Source organism: Diadema antillarum, unplaced genomic scaffold (genome assembly GCF_040938485.1).
Source record: "Diadema antillarum isolate AM-2024a unplaced genomic scaffold, OU_Dant_1.0 seq00000050_RagTag, whole genome shotgun sequence".
Lineage (NCBI taxonomy): Eukaryota > Metazoa > Echinodermata > Echinoidea > Diadematoida > Diadematidae > Diadema > Diadema antillarum.
Window position 1 is genome coordinate 467,884 of NW_027271159.1, and position 20,715 is coordinate 488,598.

Here is a 20,715-nt window from a genome sequence, read left to right on the forward strand (position 1 = left end):
ATCTGTGGTCACATGATGATAACCTCCTTCACAGACGAGAATGAATGCATCACTAGGGAGAACCTGTGCCAGTTTGGCCGCTGCGACAACGTGATCGGAAGCTTTAGGTGCACTTGCTACGATGGATTCCAGCTATCCCCGTCGGGACAAGAGTGTATCGGTAAGTCTTAGAGATGTTATATTTCCCATTTCAGGAATAATCCCTGCCCCACCTCCTCAACCCATTCTAAATTGACCAGTTTGAGACTAGTCCCAAGTAAGTGTGTGTATATTCAAGAAGGTATCTATGGGAAATGCTTGTTGTAGAAAAATCATCCCGTTCTCAACAGGTTAATCATTAAATTCCATTTGATTGCATGAAGGTTGAATCTGTGAAGTAAGTTCTTATTATTGCCTTATTTCTGAAGTCTTATGATTTAACACCAGAAATGCCCCTCAGATTTTCATTCAATATCTTTAAACTCATGCAGTATTCCATGGAGTAGATTAACAAACTTATTAAAATTGTGCCTGATGTTGCTCTGATTTGTACTGCATAAAAATTGTGGTTTTTAGTTAAATAGGTTATTAGTCATCAAATGTGTGAACCTTGCAATGCAAGTGATTGACCTTGTGTATAATACACCAACAATGTAGTTATGCAATTAAGTCCAAGCTCTAAATTCCGTGGATGTGGTTTCCAATTCGTGAAGATGCATTTGCAAAGAAGACAGGGATAGTATCACACTATGTCCAGAGTAATTAGTATTTCACTGTGATGTCTGTTTCTTATGTCTTTTTATTGACATAATCTCCATTTTTTTTTTCCCAACCAGACACCAATGAATGCCTGATCATACCAGACATGTGCATGAATGGACGGTGTGAGAACACTCTGGGTAGCTTCCAGTGTACCTGCCCACCTGAGTACATGCTGAGCAGCGACGGTCTCATCTGTATAGGTGAGTTTAGCTGGACTCAAAATCTGCCAAAATAAACTGCGATAAGCTCAAGATTAGCTTCACAATGCTCTGAGCACCCGAGTGCAGTTTAGCCAGTCTGAGAGTTACTGCATGCACATCAATGCATAGATATACAGAGACTTGAACTCTCCCACTTTTAATGGGAGATTTCCCACTTTGAGACCATTTTTGCAAAATCTCCCGCTTGATGATGACTTTCTCTCGCTCCAGCCTAGTGTCGATATAATATGAAATAACCAATAATGAAATAAATAATGATATAAAGTGACTTAAAGTAGTTTCATGTTCTATATCCCAATTTGGGCAGAGATGATGACTGTGTTGTATGGAAGCCTAACCTTCTCTTTACAATTAGTGATTGAAAAACCATTTTTAATGAGTACTAATTCATATCATAGTCTATTATTGAGTTTGGCATCAAGGCAAGGAGATGGAGACCAGACATTATCTTAGCGCGCTGATGCTGAAATATATGAAACATCCCTTGAAGTATATTTACTAATGGTATTGAATGAGTTAATGGGGCAAGCTACCAAACATCTCATATTTCTCTTCCTCCACCTTCTCCTCCTCTTCCTCTCCTCCCCTCCCTCCCCCCCCCCCCCCCCATCTCTCTCCTGCCAGACATGAGAAGGATGTTCTGCTTCAACGACTTCATTGGGGGCCTGTGCACCGACCCTCGAGTGGGCAACGCCACACGCAAGGAATGCTGCTGCTCCCTGGGAGCTGGCTGGGGGGACCCTTGCAACCTCTGCCCTCAGCCCAGTGACCGTAAGACCCATTTGAAAGAAAAAATAATCAAACAAACAACACCCCAAAAAAAAAAGAAATGCAAAGTATGACATGAGCAATTTTAGTTGAGTGTTTGCTACGTGTAAGTCAGACTTATTATGTGGTTTGTAATTGAATAGTGTAGAGCATGTTTTAGAAGTCATATTTAGCTTGAACACAGATGCAGTAAGATATTTAAATGATGGTGTATTCATTTCTGCTGTTAAATTCTTCTCTTCTTTTCTTTTTTTTTTAACATCGACAGCAGGACTGTCACTTTGTAATAATGGAGTATTTGTATTAAATGCAACTATGTTTCTCTCAGTAGTCACATCTGATCTAATGCAACAAAGGAAAACTGTTTATGGAATCATGACTTGCAAATAAAAATGTGAATATGAAACATAAAATTTAATCAATTGCATTAACTATCATATTTTAAGACTGTAACTTCAATAGCCAACAACAACCAAAAAAAAAAAAAAAGCAGTGAAATCAGAAGATTCTATTAGTATGTTGTTTGGTAACAATGGTTGGAATGTGTGATTCAGTTGCCATTACACAAAACAGTTATGCCCTGCTTATAGTGTAATAGGTCCTTGAAAACACTGAGGCTTAATTCTTGCATACAGCACATCCAGAATCCAAGTTTTGTCTTAAGGAAAGAGTTGTTATCACTCAACCAGGTCAGCTGTTTTGGAAAGGAAGGAACATTGATATATCCTACTGCCTGCAATCTACTGGAATCCAAAAGGGGTCTGCTTCTGAGTATAGAGTTAAACAACACCATTCAGTGAGCCAAGTATCATTCTAAATATTTAGAGAAAACTATACTTGTGTTTCCTGGCTTCCTTTTGCAGCGGACTTCCTCGACATCTGCCCCGACGGACCTGGCTACGCCCCACGTCTGACCCCCGAGATCTATGAGGACATCAACGAGTGCAAGGTCTTCCCCGGCATCTGCGAGAACGGCAACTGCATCAACACCGACGGCTCGTACCGCTGCCAGTGCCCAGACGGCTATCTCCTAGACACGAGTGGCCGCATCTGCATCGGTAGGTTGCTACCCTGGGATAAAGAAGTGTTAGGTGATGCACTTTGTCTGGGATGAATGAAGAAAGATCATATGCCAACAGTATGTATTATTTTTTAATATTCATATTGGACTTGATAGACCATCTACCAAGCACCAGATATGATCATCCAAACAAGTAAAAGTTCTTGTCACTTTTCTTTTTTTGCTTTGTTTTCTTTCTTTTTTTCCACAGTGACTGCTTATCAGCCCAGTGGTTTTAGGATCATGAAATATTAAAGCTTTAACAAATAACATTGAGCAAAAATTTTATGACGACAGTCATGAATATTTGGACCCTCCATCTGAACCGGGAAAAACACAAGGGGACCTGATATTATGGATGTCTGAAGTATTCATTGATAACTCACTTGCAGATGCACTGGTGCAGTCCATCCCTTACGGTAGATTTTTGTGTGGTTGTATGGGGTGATGATGATTATTCTCCATTTCATTTCTCTCTCATAGATCGCAATGAGTGCCAGGAGGAGTATAATGTGTGTGGATATAACTCGACGTGCTTCAACACCCTGGGCTCGTTTGAGTGTCAATGCGGAGAAGGATACCAAGTCGGCAGGAGGGGAAGGTGTGAAGGTGGGTCAAGTCTGCTCTTCACTTGAACAAGAGGGGGTTCTGTATTTGAGAGTTGGGTTTATTCTTGACCAAGAATAGATCACGATAGGTTGTTATCAATTCTGTTGATGACTATTAATTCTTTCAGACTGTCGTCTCTTCAAGCTATTGACTTGTTTAACGACAGCCTTCTGCATTGCCATCCCACCAGTACATTCTACCAAAATTTATTCAAATCAGTGTTAATTCCTCTATTCTGAATAGCTCTAAATCAACATATCTTTCCAGCCTATTGTACATATAATTTTTGTTTTGTTTGAATGTAGCCTACCAATTATATGTCTTATTAGTTCTTAAAAAGTGACTATATCATTTGTGATATGTTCAATGCAGAAAACTCTGAATAGATTGAATTTTAATGTGGAAGAAAAAAGAATAGGGAGTCAAGGGCAGTGTTTAAACATGCTGGCCTTATTTGATAAAGCAAAAAAGTTTACTCAGCATTAATTGTAATTTATTCAAACATGGAGGTACATTTTTAAAATAAAAATAAAAAAATATTCCTTGAGCAGCCTGATGTTTAATATTTTTATTATGAAACATGTCTCTGTTTTGTTTTGTTTTGTTCTGTTTCGTTTTCATCAGATATAAACGAGTGCAGACGCAGGAGGGGTCAGTGTGCATTCCGCTGCCAAAACCTGCCAGGCTCATTCCGCTGCCTGTGTCCCACCGGCTACACCCTCACAGAGGATGGTAGACATTGCCGAGGTAAGGCACCTCCTGAAGATATCGTCATACATGGCTGCCAACAATTAGTAAAATTTAGTAATTAATAATATTTTCAGCATGTTTGGCTGCTGTTTGGCCATGTAAAATTCATATGTAATTAGTAATTTTCCATAAAGATATACTGTGTGCCTCTACGCGAAACACCTACTGTTTGTAATTTTCAAAGAATGATTAGTGAATTGTGCACAGACATGTTGGCAGCTATGACCATATCATGGATCTAAGGAGGGAATGTGATAAGTTCGCCAAACATAAGACAATTATATCACGTGTGACGTAATTTATATCAAGATGCACAATCAAATCTGACGGTGGTGACCACTGAAAGGGAACAAACAAGAAGAAGAAGAAAACAATCTGGTATTGTGATGCTGAATTTGGGAGCTATAAATCTATACTTGTCAGTTTCTGTTTGAATTTGAAGAAGCTGACTGTTGATTTAGAGAAATTATCAAATTATATATTTGTGAGCCTTAAAAGGAGATGCAAATTACCTGTGAGAGGGCCTGAAAAACTAAATGAATAGATAAATTTGAAAAACGAGAAAAGAACAATATTAGGTATTCAAGAGAGTAATCGGTACACTTTGCCTTCGCGTCCCGTCTCCACCAGACTTGGACGAGTGCTCGCTTCCCACCAATGGCTGCCGGTACCGCTGCAAGAACCTCATCGGCAAGTTCATGTGTCTTTGCGCTGAGGGCTACACGTCCATCGGCGGAGATGGAAACAACTGCCGCGGTGAGAAAACAACAACATATACTTCCTGCAGTCGTTGCAATCACTGTTATTGAGATGTTTGTTGTAGATGGAAATTTCCCCCTTCTGGCTTTCATTCCTCCAGGGCTGTTACATTAAAAATGAATGTCGCTGTGATATTTACAAGAGGTAGTAAATTCTATTGGTAATAAATGGTATGTACATTTCTTTACACAAGTGGCATAAAACACTCTTGCACACTGCATTTGTATTCTAAGGTTTTGAGTCATTGTAGACCAAAGCAGATTTAAAAAAAAATAATAATGAAGAAATCCTTTAATCCTTTCATCACAAAATGTTGCTTTTCAGCTTATTCGTAAAATGTTTGCATTTTGATAAATTGGCTCAGTCGAGCCTGATGCGCTCTTGATTGAAAGACCGGTTTTTGGTTACCTTTCTGGAAAGCCCTGCACAAACATTGAAAGGATGGGGAAAATGATTGTGCACTTTTGAGTCAATGATTTTATCACCTGCAAACTTTGCTAAATACTGTACAATCAGTAAATTAACTTTGTCTGTCACAAGCTGTGACTGCCATGCGTCTCTAAATCTTTACCTCCTCTCTTTTGTCTTTTAACATCAGATATTAATGAGTGTGCGATAAACGTCGGGCTCTGCCTAAACGGTTGGTGCATCAACCAGGAGGGCACCTACACCTGTGCCTGCAACGAGGGCTACATGCTTGGCCCGTCCGGGCAAGAGTGTATGGGTAAGTCATCCAAAGGGGTGAGAGTAATGGTGGTGCCATTTCCTGTCTGAAAGGATCAGATGGCCGGTCATGGGTTGTAATCAAGTTGTAACTGTGATGCTTGCTGTTAGATAATTTAGTCCTTCCTTATGCAGTGTATTCAATCAGGAAGCACAAGTTTTTGATTCTGTTAAGTCACTCTAACTTATGTGAAAAGACAGCAATGGAATGCACATTATGCATGAAAAAGCAATTCGTTGCATAAAGCCAGGGCCCTCAGAATACTGCAGTGCTTTTTACAAGGTTGACATCTCCGACGTGAATTACAAACACTTGCATCGTTATATAAGAAGTATAAGAGGGCAACTTATAAATATGGTAGGTTTTGAGGCAAAGTCTAATGAGGCTTTTTTTTTTCTTTTTTTTTTTGAATTTGCAAGTTTCACAGCAAACTCAAGAAGAACATGTATGTGAATGAGTTTAAAAATGTTGGTACATGGTGTATTAAAAACATATTTCAGGGGAGATATATTCAAGGTTTGTTTGGTTATACACTAATTTTTGCCCCAGTCGAGTACCGTATGTTCTGTGGAGGCATATGGTAGTCAGCATAGGGATGTCTGTTAATGCAGCTTCAAAAATGTCTGTTTATTTGAGGGGGATGGCTGTTTTGTTGTTATCTTTAACTCTGTATTTTGATATAACTCTTCACAGTTGGTTTCTGATACAGGAATGGGATACAAATACAGAATGAGAGTAGGTCAATTTGAAGTGCCTTTGAAAAAAAAAAATTGTATGGCTGCAGGAGAGAGCTAGAGGGAGAGAGCTTGTAAAGAGTTGGATGTGATCAACTTTGTCATGTCACCTTTCTCCTCCGATTGCCCCCCTTACCCAGACCGCCGGACCGGTTTCTGCTACGCCTTCGTGCCTCCAGGCGGATGCCAGGCAGGACAAAGTGGGATGCAGCCCGTTACCATGGAGACATGCTGCTGCAGCGGAGGACGGGCCTGGGGACCCGCTTGCGACATCTGCCCGGTCTTTGGCACCAGTGAGTGTCTTGCACAGAAGTTCTGCCAAACTTCATAAGCTATTTCATGGTGGTTTTCTGCTGGTGAATTCTGTTGGCCAGCTGATATTCATAAGATTGCCAATACAGCAGATATTCTAGATATATGCCATGGCAACGTACTATGTGTTCATAAAATACTTTAATATGCATTCTGCTTTCTCAGAACAAGGAGGCAAATTCATTGTAGACGCCTTTGAAAGTTTGTTATTTATATGTGAGGTCATACGAGCAAATTTAAGGGTGCAGATCATGAAATGATCCACATATACCCCCAATCCACTTGAAAATTTAATTGTAACAAAGTTCTATTTCCACCAGATTTCCTTATCTGTTAAGAACATCAGTGTTTCATTCAGAATGTAAAGTAATTTACAGTTTATTCTAAATCCTGTGTGCATCTACTGTGCATCCATTTTCCTGATTCTGCGTCAGACTAATTTATTTTAATCTCCTGTCATGCATCGTGAAACCAGTTGAGTACAACCGCCTTTGCACCACGTCCGTGACACCGGCTGACCCCTGTCAGGTGGTGGCAGGGCTGTGCGAGAATGGGAACTGTCTGGGAAGCTCCGGGGGCTACATGTGCCAGTGCAACCCTGGCTTCATCCTCAGCCCTGATGGCACCAGATGTGAAGGTGAGTCAGAACCACAAAAAATCATTGTAGATTCAGTTGCCTGCTGCTTTTTTTTTACTAGGGAACAAGGTACCCCTTTCCCTCCTCTCAAAACCCCCTCTTCACTGTAATTTGTTTACCCAGTATCTGTGTATTTGTTTGATAAAGATGTTTGATAAAGAGACAATTACTACACCAAATCTGTGAAAATTTGCACATGCAAAGGATATTTATAGATTTGACTTTGATTTGATTTCTATTGATGATGTGGCTGGCTAGGGAGGCTCAAATTTGTTCAAAATTTACCTAATAGTTACTTAAAGGGATAGTACAGTATTGGTGGAGATGAGAATTGGGCTTTCAACTTTTTGCGAGATACCAAGAAAAGACGTATGATATAGTACAGAGCATACCATTTTAAGAGGAATTCAAAGTTTATTAGATGAAAATCGGGTTTGGAATGACTGAAACATCCAAAAACAAAGTAAAACAAAGCGATCGTAATAAAGTGTGGGTCCCACACTTTATTAGAATCGCTCTTTTTTGGATATCTCGGCCATTTCAAAACCAATTTTCATCAAATAAACGTAGAATTCCTCATAGAATTACATGCTCTTTCATATTTCATAAGAGGTTTCTCATTATCTCACCAAAAAAATGTTAGAAACCTGAAATTAGGTCTCAACCATAACTATACGATACCTTTAATATGATTTCTCTTAAACTTCTACAATATATTGATTGTGTATTTTAATGTTTTTGTGCATGGAGCATTTCAGACCTATGTAACACATCGGTAGCAAAGGATGTGGACATTATTGTAAGTGAAGATGGTATGGGTCCCCTCATGTGGGTTTGATACCAGTGTCGGTAGTGATGACGCCTTTTGTTTTGACTGGTATCAGATGAGAATGAGTGCAACCAGGTGCCTCCGCCATGCAGCTACCAGTGCAAGAACACCCCAGGAAGCTTCAGGTGTGGCTGCCCCCAGGGTTACATCCTGGCCGAGGATGGTCTCACGTGCAGAGGTGAGTTAATACTATGTGCAATGTTCTTCAGAGTTGCCAGATGGAATCCAGTCCAGCTGCCATGTCTCTTCTGTGATTATGTTATGATTGTATTAAACAGAGGAAGATCATGTCATAAACTAGCCCTGTGGTTTGCAATAAAATTCACAAGCTACACAAGCAAAACAGTTGAGGTATCTTGCAAGTGTTGTCTTTGGAAACTGCATCATATGTTTTGCATCCATGAAGAGCCAAGTAAACAAGATATTTGATCCAACAATATCTACAGGCACAATCAGTAGTAATGAGTAAATTGTCACTCGGAGCATTCAAACATGAATACATGCACAGAAATGCCTCTTTGACGACCATTTTTGTGTTGATGGGTGGTGATGGTGGTGCCACGATGATAATCATTTTGTTGAAGCTGTGCCATTTCTATTCTTAGTGTTTGAATTGATTTGTGATGTGTTTCAATATGGCAAGTGTATTCTACAAGTTGAAACATGAAACTGAAATCTGACAGGCTTGATTTACAACATTTTCTCTCTTCTCTTGTCTCCTCAAACATCTCAGAGAAAGACGAGTGTTCTCTGGGGATCCATGACTGTCAGTTTGAATGCAGGAACACACTGGGAGGCTTCAGATGTGTGTGTCCGGATGGATACATGCAGCATGGCTCTACCTGTCTAGGTATCAAGAGCAAACCTCTCTTACTCCAAATCGCAATCCCACACCATGCTCTAGTGTGGCTGAGTAGAGTGAAATGAAACAGAGAATATAAGAATTTCATCAAAATGTGACCTAGAATAGAACAAAGTCCTGGAATCACAGAACGGTGATATTGTTAGCAACCACATATTATACTGTAAATATGGACATTTCTTCACGTTTTGTGCTATATAATGAAACTAGCATTCAAATATAGTTCTTTTTTTTTTCCTCCTTGCTATATGAAATGTTATTTCATATCTTTGATTCTGCGAAATTAAAAACATACAAAATTTATCATACCCGGCCAAGTGTGAAAAATTATGCGCACGAAAATATTCACTTTTACAGGATGCAAATTGAAAGCAGGGTAAGATCATGATGTTACAAGTCTCCCATTGACCTGTATATAGATATCAGGTCCACCAAATTCCTTTCCTTTTCATACATGAATCTGAAAAAATGAGTTGTATCCATTGCATCAAACATTTGTTGTCTTTAAATCTAGCAGCAGTGACTTTGGGAGGGGAAAAAAGTTTTTAACCCGTTGAGGACGAGTCCCGACTATAGTCGGGCAGGTTTCTATGGGAAATGCGTGTTGTAGCTAAATCAAACCGTCCTCAACGGGTTTAATGGCTGGCTTTCCAACGTCAATATGATATCTGTAATATTTGTTGTGTGGACAAACTAATGGGAGAGGTGTGCAACATAAGGATATTTCTCTTCTAATCAGCATGTGTAGTTGCAACCAATACCACTGTTTGGTTGAGTAAACTTTAGAATTATAAGTTTCTGTATTATGGTCCAATTTTGATTACACTGTCAACATCCTGTTCACCTAGTTTTACTTTTCTTTGTTCAGTCAATTTTAAACAAGGTGTAAGATTGCTAACACTGCCTGAGGGCCAGAGGTAGTGTGTATAACTGTGACAAGTGAAAGAGCGCCCTCTTATGGCATGATGAAAACTAATCACTGTTGCTTTTCCACAAGGAGTATTTCTACCCCTTCTGAACTAAGTACTGAGTTGCATTGGAGAGAATAATGTTTAGATGTCAATCAGACATCCCCTGTATGCAGTGTAATAAAAAAAAAAAATCAAATTCATCACGAGTAAAAAGAAAAGTCAGAGAGCTCAAGTCTTACAGCTTTGTATGGCATAAGTGTGTAATACATTACAATTTTTATAGATATGGATTAGTTTACTGCACTGCTAGTAATTCGCCCCCCCTCAAAAAAAAAGAATATGCTGAAATTTGTTATGAATTGTGTTTGACGTGACATGAGATTATTCACATGGTGATGTAATTAACTTTGAAATTGAATGTCAAAAGAAAAAGGAATTAAATTCATGGGAACCCAAACATTTCAATCACAGGTTCACCCCACTTGTGTTCACTGTACTTTTGAATCTCATCAAATGTCTCATCCTGTTCTTACTAGATATCAATGAGTGCTTGGTGAATACAGATGCTTGTGGTCCGTACGGAACGTGTCAGAACACCCAGGGCAGCTACCGATGCGAGTGCCAGAGATTCTTCCGGGTTGATCCAAGCGGCCAGAGATGTGTTGGTGAGTTCAGATTGACGTGTGGATGATAGGTCTACTGTATGGAAGGCAGAAGATGACACAATGTACTGTAAGAGGAGATGGAGAGACGCAAGTGAGAGAGGAGTAAAAGTTCCAGAGATGGAATTACGCCCTGATATGACTTGATATTTTATCTTCACACTGCGTCATGAGTTTCTCTCTCTCTTCCTTCTCTCTTCCTGTATGACAGTGACTTAGTGTAGGGATTTGTCCAGGGTGTTTGTTTTGGACCAGTTAGGTTTCCATATCTTAATTTCTTTTGCAATTCTTTTTATGTGTAACAGTATATCAGTCATATGATTTGTTGTATTACGTGTGGGGGGACTGCACCCTACAAGCACTGCTTTTTAGCATTCCTTCCCATTTCCAGCATTTCCATGCAGTTCGACCTCGATTATCCGGCCTCCTTTTATCCGGAAATCTCTATTATCCCGACGCGTTCATGCGGTGAAGGACTCTTTTTTTTCATCCAAAAATTGAGAAAAAACAGTGACTTTAAACTCAATTACAATTTCTGCAAAACTCACACGATTTACCTACAATATTCCTGACAGAGCTAACATAAATTCACACTACATTAATATCGTAAAAGTAAGCAGTCATGATCTATAAATTCACCATAAGAACGTGGATGGAAAACTTGTTAGTAAATCATGGCATAGATTACACCACCGTTGCAGGATACGCTACCTGCCTAGCTGCCAGTGCACTGGGACGGCAGCTTGGACGGCAGCTATATACATTAATATTGTGTCTCCCATATCCGGCTAGTTCGCTTATCCGGATGAGCGCCGGTCCCGACATTGCCGGATAATCGAGGTCGAACTGGACTTAGAATATTTCTGTAAACTTATCTTTTGTTATGTGTTGTAGTGTAAGTTACAGTGTATGTAGTCAATTTCTTTAAAATATTTTTATGTTTCTGTTGGAAATGAATGAATGAATGAATGAATGAATGAATGAATGAATGAATGAATGAATGAATGAATGAATGAATGAATGAATGAATGAATGAATGAATGAATGAATGAATGAATGAATGAGTGAGTGAGTGAGTGAGTGAGTGAGTGAGTGAGTGAGTGAGTGAGTGAGTGAGTGAGTGAGTGAGTGAGTGAGTGAGTGAGTGAGTGAATGAATGAATGAATGAATGAATGAATGAATGAATGAAGATAGAGATAATGTCCATCACTTTTCAGTTGTATAAAGAAATGAAAAAAAAAAAAACCTCAGCTTTCCAATTGCTGCCATAAGTGTAAAAACCCTACAAGTAATGGTGATTCTGCCAAATTGAAAGAGCAGGTTGATATACAGCACTACTTCTAGCTCATCAGTCTCACCAAAATTTGATAATTGCTTCTAAAGTATGCCCCATCCTTCAAAGTGGTCCTCAATTTTCTCACTACATGACAGTGATGCCTCACTTTGTTCCTTCTTGGTGTGATTGCTGAAAGCTGTATCTGTTGATTTATTTAATTAAAGGGTTTGCTTATTCGCTTCTTTTCCTGTTTTAACATGAATTTTGCCATTCCAGACATCAATGAGTGTGAGGAGCAACCCAGCATCTGCCAGTATGGCTGCCAGAACATCGTCGGTGGCTATAGGTGTGTCTGCCCCGATGGCTTCGGACAGAACTTCTACGGCATGTGCATAGGTGAGTACTAGTCCATGGAGGGTGTTTCGCAAAGAATTCAAGTTGATCTTGCTGAAAAATTTTTCATCCAGAAAAATTCCTTCCTCTCATTTTCCATTTGAATGTTAATGGTTGCATGAAAAAGTCTCCAAAATCTTTATGCACACATGAAAGTTATAATACCATTGAAGATGCACACAGTATGACATAATTTCAAGTTGATGTCAGCGTTTAAGATTGGCTTTTCGAATGACACCCCCCCCCCCCCCCCCCCCTTGAAAAATAGATATACCACCCATCAGTTGCCACTCTGTGTGCAGGTGTGATATCAAAGTTGGAATTCATCTTCATTTCTAATAGCTCTCTCTAGTTTTGATTTTGATTTTTGTGTGTGTGTAAACAAATAAAATAGACAATTGTGTTCACTGAAATTTTACGAAACATTAACCATCCTCCATCTTGTTGCTAGACAACAATGAGTGTATGCAGCCAGATGTATGTGGCCAGGCAAGGTGCTACAACACACAGGGAAGCTACCAGTGTGGATGCTCCAGTGGCTTTGCCTTTGACCAGCAGAACTTGATGTGCAATGGTAAGGGGATAGAAGAGGACACTGATTATTATAGTATGCTGATGCATGATGTACATTCATATGTGTGTTTTTTGTTTTATATATATATATATTTTTTTAACCTTTTCAAGATACTTTCTCTTCTCCAGCCTTTTCTATGCGTCTCTGTAGTCAGATCCATTCTTTTAAACTCTGTAATCCAATACCATTACCAGTACACACCCTAAGGTGCTCTACCTGCTCGCTTTCCAGTATCTTTGAAAAAGAGAGTGTACTGGTATGTGTCATGGTATGTAAGTTTGCAGCTAAGAGCCAGGACCCTCTTTCACTAACATGGGAACTATATCAAGCAAAATGATTAATCCAAAGTTGGGACAGATTCAGGGCAGATCTAGTCGGGAAGGATAGACATTCATGATTACTTATTGAACGCAGCAAGATGGGTGCAGAAATTGTTCCCAAATGGCTTAGTGAAACAATTCCTATCTTTTGAGGACTGATTGATCCCAGAATTGTCCCTATTTGAAAGATCAGTTGACTTGAACTAAGGATTGATTTTAGCGCTTAGTAAAACAGGCCTCTGGTCTGCTATTGGGATATACACATGAATATTATGATTATTTATAAAGCATCCGTGGATTACTTATGATCTCATGAACATAATGAACCAGGACCAAGCTAATCCATTTGGCAAGTTGTAAGCTTTAATCATTCTTCCCTCCTTCCGCCCTCCAGACATCAACGAGTGTCAGAGCTCCTATGGCGGCCAGCGCTACAGCCCCTGCCAGTACAGCTGCCAGAACACTGAGGGTAGTTTCTCCTGCGGCTGTCCGCCTGGCTACACCAGTGTGGTGCAGGGGTAAGTCAGCTACCACTTTGAGGCACACTGACCTTGGTTCTCAAAAGAAGACCAAGTTCAGCCTGGCTTTTAGTCTTGTTACTTTATGATGTGGGATTTAGAAATTTTAACTGTCCTTTGCACATGAGATAGCATCAACAGTTATGGAGAAATATCATTAGTCATCGGATTGTTTGTCTTTTGGTGATTTCACCTTCAAATAAAAGTAACTTGATTCGTTTTTATACAGAATTATGAGGAGTTCCTTGTTGAGTTTCACACTTAGCACATCGCTCTGGGAAAGAATAAGTGGAATTACTCACCTACTCAGTCAGTTTCATAACATCTCCACATTTTAGATCCGAAAGTCACTGCTTCAGGCAGGCTCTGATATCTGATGCAGAGCTGCCAAGTCACCCTTTAGACTTAGATATGCCAAGAATTTTTTTGAAACATAACAATGTATTTGATATACCATCTACATACGATCAGAGGTAAGAAAACGAGATTTTGAAAATAGTGTGAGCAATGCTGATAAAATTACAGTTTGGAGGTGAGCAATAACATACCAGCCAGTACAATCAGAGCCAATGTAGCAAGGTAAAATACACAAGTGAAGATTAGATACATGTTGGGTTTTGTGTTGCTTGGCAGCTTCCTGCTTTCATGATAGTTATTGTTTGACATTTTGCCAGTTGTGTTTTGTTGCTGATGTTATTGGTTGTTGTTTTTGAATGGTTCATCTATTTTGCAAATGTCATCATATTCCCTACTTCCCTGTTACTGTGTGTGTGGTGGTGAAAAGATAAGGAAATAAAAGAGGAAGTGGTAGCAGTGGTAATGATGCAATTCCATGCAATACCTTACCATATGATCCGTTATTCCAGACAAGGAGAGAGGTGTAGGTAGTGTCGTGACGTTTGCACTGTGCCCATGATCCACTTTGCTGGAGTGTTTGACTTTGCGGCAGTTCTGTCAATGTCATCTGTGTTGTTTGTTTGGAATTGTCATCGACCTCCGCCACTGTTATCAGAAATTTCTACAGCCTTAATGGTACCATGGCATGCCACGTATCAGAAAAAAAAAGAAAAGGTAATCCAATTTTCGAGGGCTACTATTTCATAATTGTCAGCTATGGAGAGCACAATGTTGGTTGTGAGGAAAGCAGAACTCTTCCTCTTTCCGTCAAAACCTAATTTTGTTGACAAATGTCATGCATGACTGAGCACATAAACTTTAAAGGCAACAATAACAAATGGCACTTTTTCCCAGTTAAAGTGTCATCATGAAGGAACAATGCATGTCTCACTGCATGGATGAGATCTGTCAATGAAAGTGGCCAAATGAACAGGCCAGCCTGCGTGACTGCAGGTTTGTGTTTAGGGTTTCTTCTAACCTGTGATGGTCCATAACTTTCAAAATGGCCATGTTGTTAATAACTTGATGCTCCTTCCCTCAAAGGCTAACCCATTATTTCTCTTTATATTCAAGACAAGGATTGTCGCTGCGAGCTATGTATTGAATATGAACAGAGAAAGATGGACTGTGTGGGTTGGCCTCTGTAGGAGCGTCTTAGTTATCTGACAGGTGTTAAAGTTTATGGACCATAAAATGTTAGAAGAAACCCTAAACACAAACCCTAAACACAAACCTGCATTTGTACAGTCTGGCCTATTTATTTGGCCACTTTCATTGACAGATCTCATCCATTCAGTGAGACATTCATTGTTCCTTTGTGTGACACGCAAACTTGGAAAAAGTGCAATTTGTGATTGTTGTCTTTAAAGTACATGGGCTCAGTCATGCATGACATATGTCAACATAATTAGATACCAATGGAAAGAGGAAGAGTTTTTCTTCACTCACAACCAACATTGTGCTCTCAGTACCTGACAATTATGAAAGAGTAGCCCTCCAAATTTGGATTACCTTTTTCTTTTTTTTGATACACACTGTAGTGCCCCCAAGGTGACCTGTGTGCAGGAAATATGTGATTGACTGCACAGGGTACAACAGTTAGTTTGGTGACCTCTTCTATTCAGATCTTAATATGTGACAGGAAGTGGGGTGGACAGAGGGGGGAAGGAGACAAAGAATTGTCTCAAAGGGAAGAATCAAAGGGACGGACTAAAGAGGGGGTTGAGGAAAGTCAAAGTGTGAGAAATTTGGCATGTTAGCTCTCTGATGTTGTGAGGGGAGCACCCAAGTGTGGCAGATGTTCTAATCCCCCTTTTCAGAGTGTATTAAGCTCCTCTTGCAAGACCATGTGACACTCAGTGTGACCAAGCTAGTAGGAAGGGTGACAAAGAAAACAGTCCCCCAGTAAACAAGGGCTTGAGGAAGAGGAATCTATGTGTCAACTAATCCCTTGGTATTGCCCCCCCCCCCCCCCCCCCCCATCACCACACCACCACCACTATACACACAGGATGCTTTAGAGCCTGCTAATCTTGCTAATAGTGGTATATACTGGTACTTCGTCCCTTTCATGGTAAACATGTTTTTGGTTCCCGTCTTATCAGAGACTTCTTCTCAAGCCTGTATAGTGTCCTTGTGATTCTTATGTGCACCTCAATTCCTTTGTATTTTGCTCTACATGCATTACCTCCAGTACACAGATATTAAAGGGTCAAACAACGGGCATTGTCTTCTCAGTATACAGATATTTAAGGGTCAAACGGGCGAGATACTGTTCTCTGACCATACAGTTCCCAAACTACAACCATTTAGTGTTGAAGGATTCTACTGAAGAGAAGGTGACAGCAGATTTAAAGGGCTCTCCCCTAGTCTGCTGATTTCCCTTTTTTTTTCTTCTTTATTTCTTTCCTTTTTTGAGCAAGGCAAAAACTCACTCTCTTTTCAGTATCTTCTGTTCCTTTAACATTCCAGGAACCTTCTTAGTATTGACACCCTTTAATTCATTTCCATTATTGCAGCAGTGGACTGCTTAACTGTTTACCCAAGCTGAAATTAACCCATTGAGGATGGGCTGATTTTGCAACAACACACATTTTCTATAGGCACTTACCCGAGTATACTCCGGACTTGTCCTTAACAGGTTAAAAAAGATATATATATATATATATATATGTATATATATATATATATATATATATATATATATATATATATATATATAGGTAAAAATGGATAAAGGCATACAAATAAACTTTGTAGCAAGTTTCCTTTGTGTATTTGCCTTGTGGCTGTAGTTTGTTCTTTTCTTACATCACATTACTTTCTCTGGATGTGTGGAAGTAGAGTGTAGTAGCTCACAAAATTCTCTATTCCAGAGACTCCAACTCTCCAGCTTTCGACGGGAGATCTCCCGCCGAAAACCCATTTTCACAAAATCTCCTGTTCTCCCGCTTGAGATTTAATTTCTCCCGCCCTGGCTCTGTGTCTCCCGCTTGTATGGTTTTGTAGATGCCAGTCAATTTCATAATACACATGCATGTGTAGCATCTGCACATGATATATTATATGAAATGAAGTTTTATTAGGCCAAAATATATGATTTGATTCATTGAATTATTACTTACTTAGTGCCATCGTATGTTGAAAATAAGCCTGAGATAGCACGAGAGAGCATCTATAGAACCCTATAATGACCCAAGGGACTTTGCGCTTTGCGCACATCAAGTTGGAGTCTCCCATTTGCGAGGGATTCAGGCGGGAGAATCTCCAGATCAGACGGTGCTTGGGGTTGGAGTCTCTGCTATTAGTGTTTCCTGCGTCTGGGAAGAGGATATAATTTGTATGCAAAAATAGATAGACAAAAGCACAAAAGAAGCTATCAACCAAGAAAAGATCTGCCCTGTGCCTGGAGTTATTGATGGGCCAGTTTCCTTTCTAAAAGAAAGCTCAGGATGTGAGATGAATAAATCAAGCTCCCAGTGTATTACCGTATAAATGCTTGTTTCCTTTCAAGCGTAAGGCTTGTTTCAGACATCAGGATTTTGGGAAAAGAGACTCAACAAAATCATCGGAGTGCAACCAATGCCCTTTGTCAAGAGTGTCTGCAAACATAGAATCAAGATGCCAGTTTTCAGAATATGCCTGTGATTTTAGGTTTTGCCCATGAAAGTTGACACCCAATATCAGGCATTGCATATGTTTGGGATATTAAAAAAGAAACAACAACACATAATTTTAGCAGATATGAACCATTTATCACAGAAAAAAAAATCATAACAATAATAATAAAAAAAATGTGAGGTTAGATTTTACAGTTCATTTAAGGCTGAAGTATTTCTCAAACGGATTTCAGTCATTGTGCACCAGAAAATTCTTTCTTATACTAGTACTCCAGAAGTTGCCAATAAGACAAATGTTAGATCTGTATCAAAATAACACAATGGAAGTTGCCATCATCTATTTCAGACTGAAGCATTATTCATTAAACAAAAAAGAATTGATAAGAATATTGTGAATTGCTGCTTTAAACAGTTTTAACTTGTATGTTGTTGTTCAGATGTGAAGCACTGATAAACAGCTTATAGTTTGCGAGAGTGCTGCACAAATGTGATTATTGTAAGTGTAATTTTGATTGATGAAAATGCTGTCTGGGCTCACATTGTTGGAATGTCCCTTATCATATCGTCTGTGATTGCAGAGCCTGTGTGACTGACAGGGACTCCACCCAGCCTTGCTACCACTGCTCAAGGACGACGGGTGGCAGGCAACGTCGCAGCGTTGAGAAGGCGAGCCAAGGAGGCGATGCTGAAGAAGGAACCAGCACGGAACCGAGCTCACAGGCCAACAACACCGCCATCCTCTACCACATCCCACTCTCCAAAGCCGTGCCCAAGCAGCGGGTGGCCAGGTTCAAGACCGGCTATGTCCAGGAAGTGGCGACCTACAATTACGTCATTCTGAGCGGAAACGACGACAACACCTTCGCGATGCGAAAGCGGGATGACGGCATAGCGCTGCTACGATTCAACAAGCGCGTCTCACGCACCGGACTGTACGAGCTTGAAATTGAAGGCATTCTGCAGACCAAAAACGAAACAGTATTAGCCGAAGTTCAAACAGTCGTAGTGGAACCTGTAACAATGCAGATACAAGTCCAGATAGTACCAGATAATGAATAGACTCGGAACTCAGATGTCAGCTATCAGTTGCTATGGTAACAGGTTTTAGCCAATCAGCATGCAGCCTGAGAAGGCTAGGGCTGATTGAAATCATTTTGAAATCCCCCCAGGAACAGGCCAGTTGGTATAACAGAGCTGCAGAGATGAGGCAAGAAATTTGGACTCTTGTTTGTGGAATAATGTGAAGTAGCAAGCAGAGCAACATTCATGTAGGTTCAACATTCCTCGGTTCTTTGTGTTTTTTGGTGTTGTTGGTTTTTTTTTCCCCCAGTTCTATGTGCTTTATACTGATGGCACTTTCGGGTACACTCTATCAAAGTTGTTTGGGTATTTTTTATGCTCAGAGGTGCATGAACATCAAATTTGTGCTGATCAAGGCAATCACTCTAGGCTTTGAAGCTCAAAAGTCTATACAAAAGTGCACACCAAAAATGTGAAGGCCCCTTCCCCTGTCCAGGAATGTTACTCCAGAAAGTTTTGTCCATATGGTCAAAGATGAAAGTTTGAATCAGGAGGTATTGAAACAATGTGTAAGAAATCGACAGGCATGAAACTGAGCTGGGATTTCCTCCACATTTCAAGTTTTCAGATCGTTTTTTGCAACCCTCTTCGTACAGAACTGTTTGAGGATCTGTTTGTTATATTATTGTTTTGATGGCCCCCCAAAAACCAGGCACTCCCAGTCAAGATGAATGTAGCAAATTTCATGTGTACACATGCTCCAATGCTGCCGTATGTTTCATATGTGTGCTATTTTCTTTCAACCGCCTTTCACTATTGTATTATATTGTAGTTAGGACTTTATATATTTGAGAATATTAATGGGAGGGATACTGCTTCTTACCACATCACTTTTAACTCTATTTAAGCATCCTCCACTGCTGTATTTTGTAGAATGTGTGTCACAAAGCCAATCAGGTTTACATACAATTCAGTGTGATGACATCATGTGATTTAATCCACATGTTGACTATGTATTTCTTACTTCTTCTTTTTTTACAAAGTATTTTTGTTCCTAAGAAATAAGCAAGAGTTGCAAGTATTGTGACTGTAGTGTTTTTGTGTTTGTTTTGTTTTGTTTTCTTATTTGTCGGCAATTTGCGTGTACATACACTGTACAGATGTATCTAACAGTAACAAAGCTATGACTGATGACCATCAAGCAAATAGATCACATCAGAATCGTTCTCTTTATCAAAATTCACCGTTAGTACTGTGCTACCTGTCTCTCTGTTCCCCAGTCCATTGAAGTAAGTCTATATCAACCTGTACGCCTAGAAGGCTACCTCTTGATCAGGAACGTGACCTCCGAGTTGCACTGTCAAATCAGCATTTGAGATGACACTGCACAAAATCACTTGGCTGATAATGCTTTAGCTCTCATGCTAGGGTTTAGAAGTGCAAGAAACCGTTTCTACTCCTCTATACAAGGAGTCATTGTCCTATAGACTTTGTATTAAGACAAGGCATACTAAACCGAGTCACATGTTTGGACATGCCAGATGGTGGCACTCCAAGCTGTATTATCAGTGGTGAAAACAGACCTTTGCCCAAGTTTTGCAACATGCAATCACTTGAGAATGAAGAGCAAATTTAGCCCTGCTAACCTCCCCCACCCACAAATTATTTGCCTCTGGTTTGTAAGTGAACGACACTATACCCAGGTTGTGTAAGTTGGGACAGATACATGTGTATCACGTTGTAGGTTGTGTCGATACTTGGAGTCAATGGAGAATTCTCTCATATAACTTGGAAACAGGTAGCGTGCATCATGGTTGACCAGACATTACATAATGCCGGCATGGTAGTACATTGCCTATATGGACATTTGGCGTGTGCTTTCATGTCCATGTTTGTGTTTTTGCTTCATGTTTTATCACAGTTGCAGCTGGAAGAAGACAGAAAACTACTCTGAAAACATTTTCTTTCTTTTTTTCATGACTTCTGAGAGTGTGAGAGTGTGTTCAAATGTACTGGTAC

At 39.8% G+C, this 20,715-nt stretch overlaps 1 protein-coding gene across 1 annotated transcript in view; it reads left to right on the forward strand.

The window, feature by feature from the left end:
* Positions 1–18,928, forward strand: part of LOC139725592 (fibrillin-1-like) — a 125,621-nt gene extending 106,693 nt beyond the window's left edge. The window contains exons 47-63 of the mRNA XM_071636683.1: positions 35–160; positions 816–941; positions 1,587–1,733; positions 2,594–2,788; positions 3,274–3,399; positions 4,024–4,146; positions 4,780–4,905; positions 5,507–5,632; positions 6,507–6,659; positions 7,154–7,315; positions 8,200–8,322; positions 8,878–8,994; positions 10,454–10,582; positions 12,132–12,251; positions 12,700–12,822; positions 13,537–13,660; positions 18,255–18,928. Of these exons, the coding sequence (XP_071492784.1) occupies positions 35–160; positions 816–941; positions 1,587–1,733; positions 2,594–2,788; positions 3,274–3,399; positions 4,024–4,146; positions 4,780–4,905; positions 5,507–5,632; positions 6,507–6,659; positions 7,154–7,315; positions 8,200–8,322; positions 8,878–8,994; positions 10,454–10,582; positions 12,132–12,251; positions 12,700–12,822; positions 13,537–13,660; positions 18,255–18,735 (2,627 nt within the window). The 3' untranslated portion in view covers positions 18,736–18,928. The remainder of the gene's footprint in view (positions 1–34; positions 161–815; positions 942–1,586; positions 1,734–2,593; positions 2,789–3,273; positions 3,400–4,023; positions 4,147–4,779; positions 4,906–5,506; positions 5,633–6,506; positions 6,660–7,153; positions 7,316–8,199; positions 8,323–8,877; positions 8,995–10,453; positions 10,583–12,131; positions 12,252–12,699; positions 12,823–13,536; positions 13,661–18,254) is intronic.
* The last annotated feature ends 1,787 nt before the right edge of the window (positions 18,929–20,715 follow it).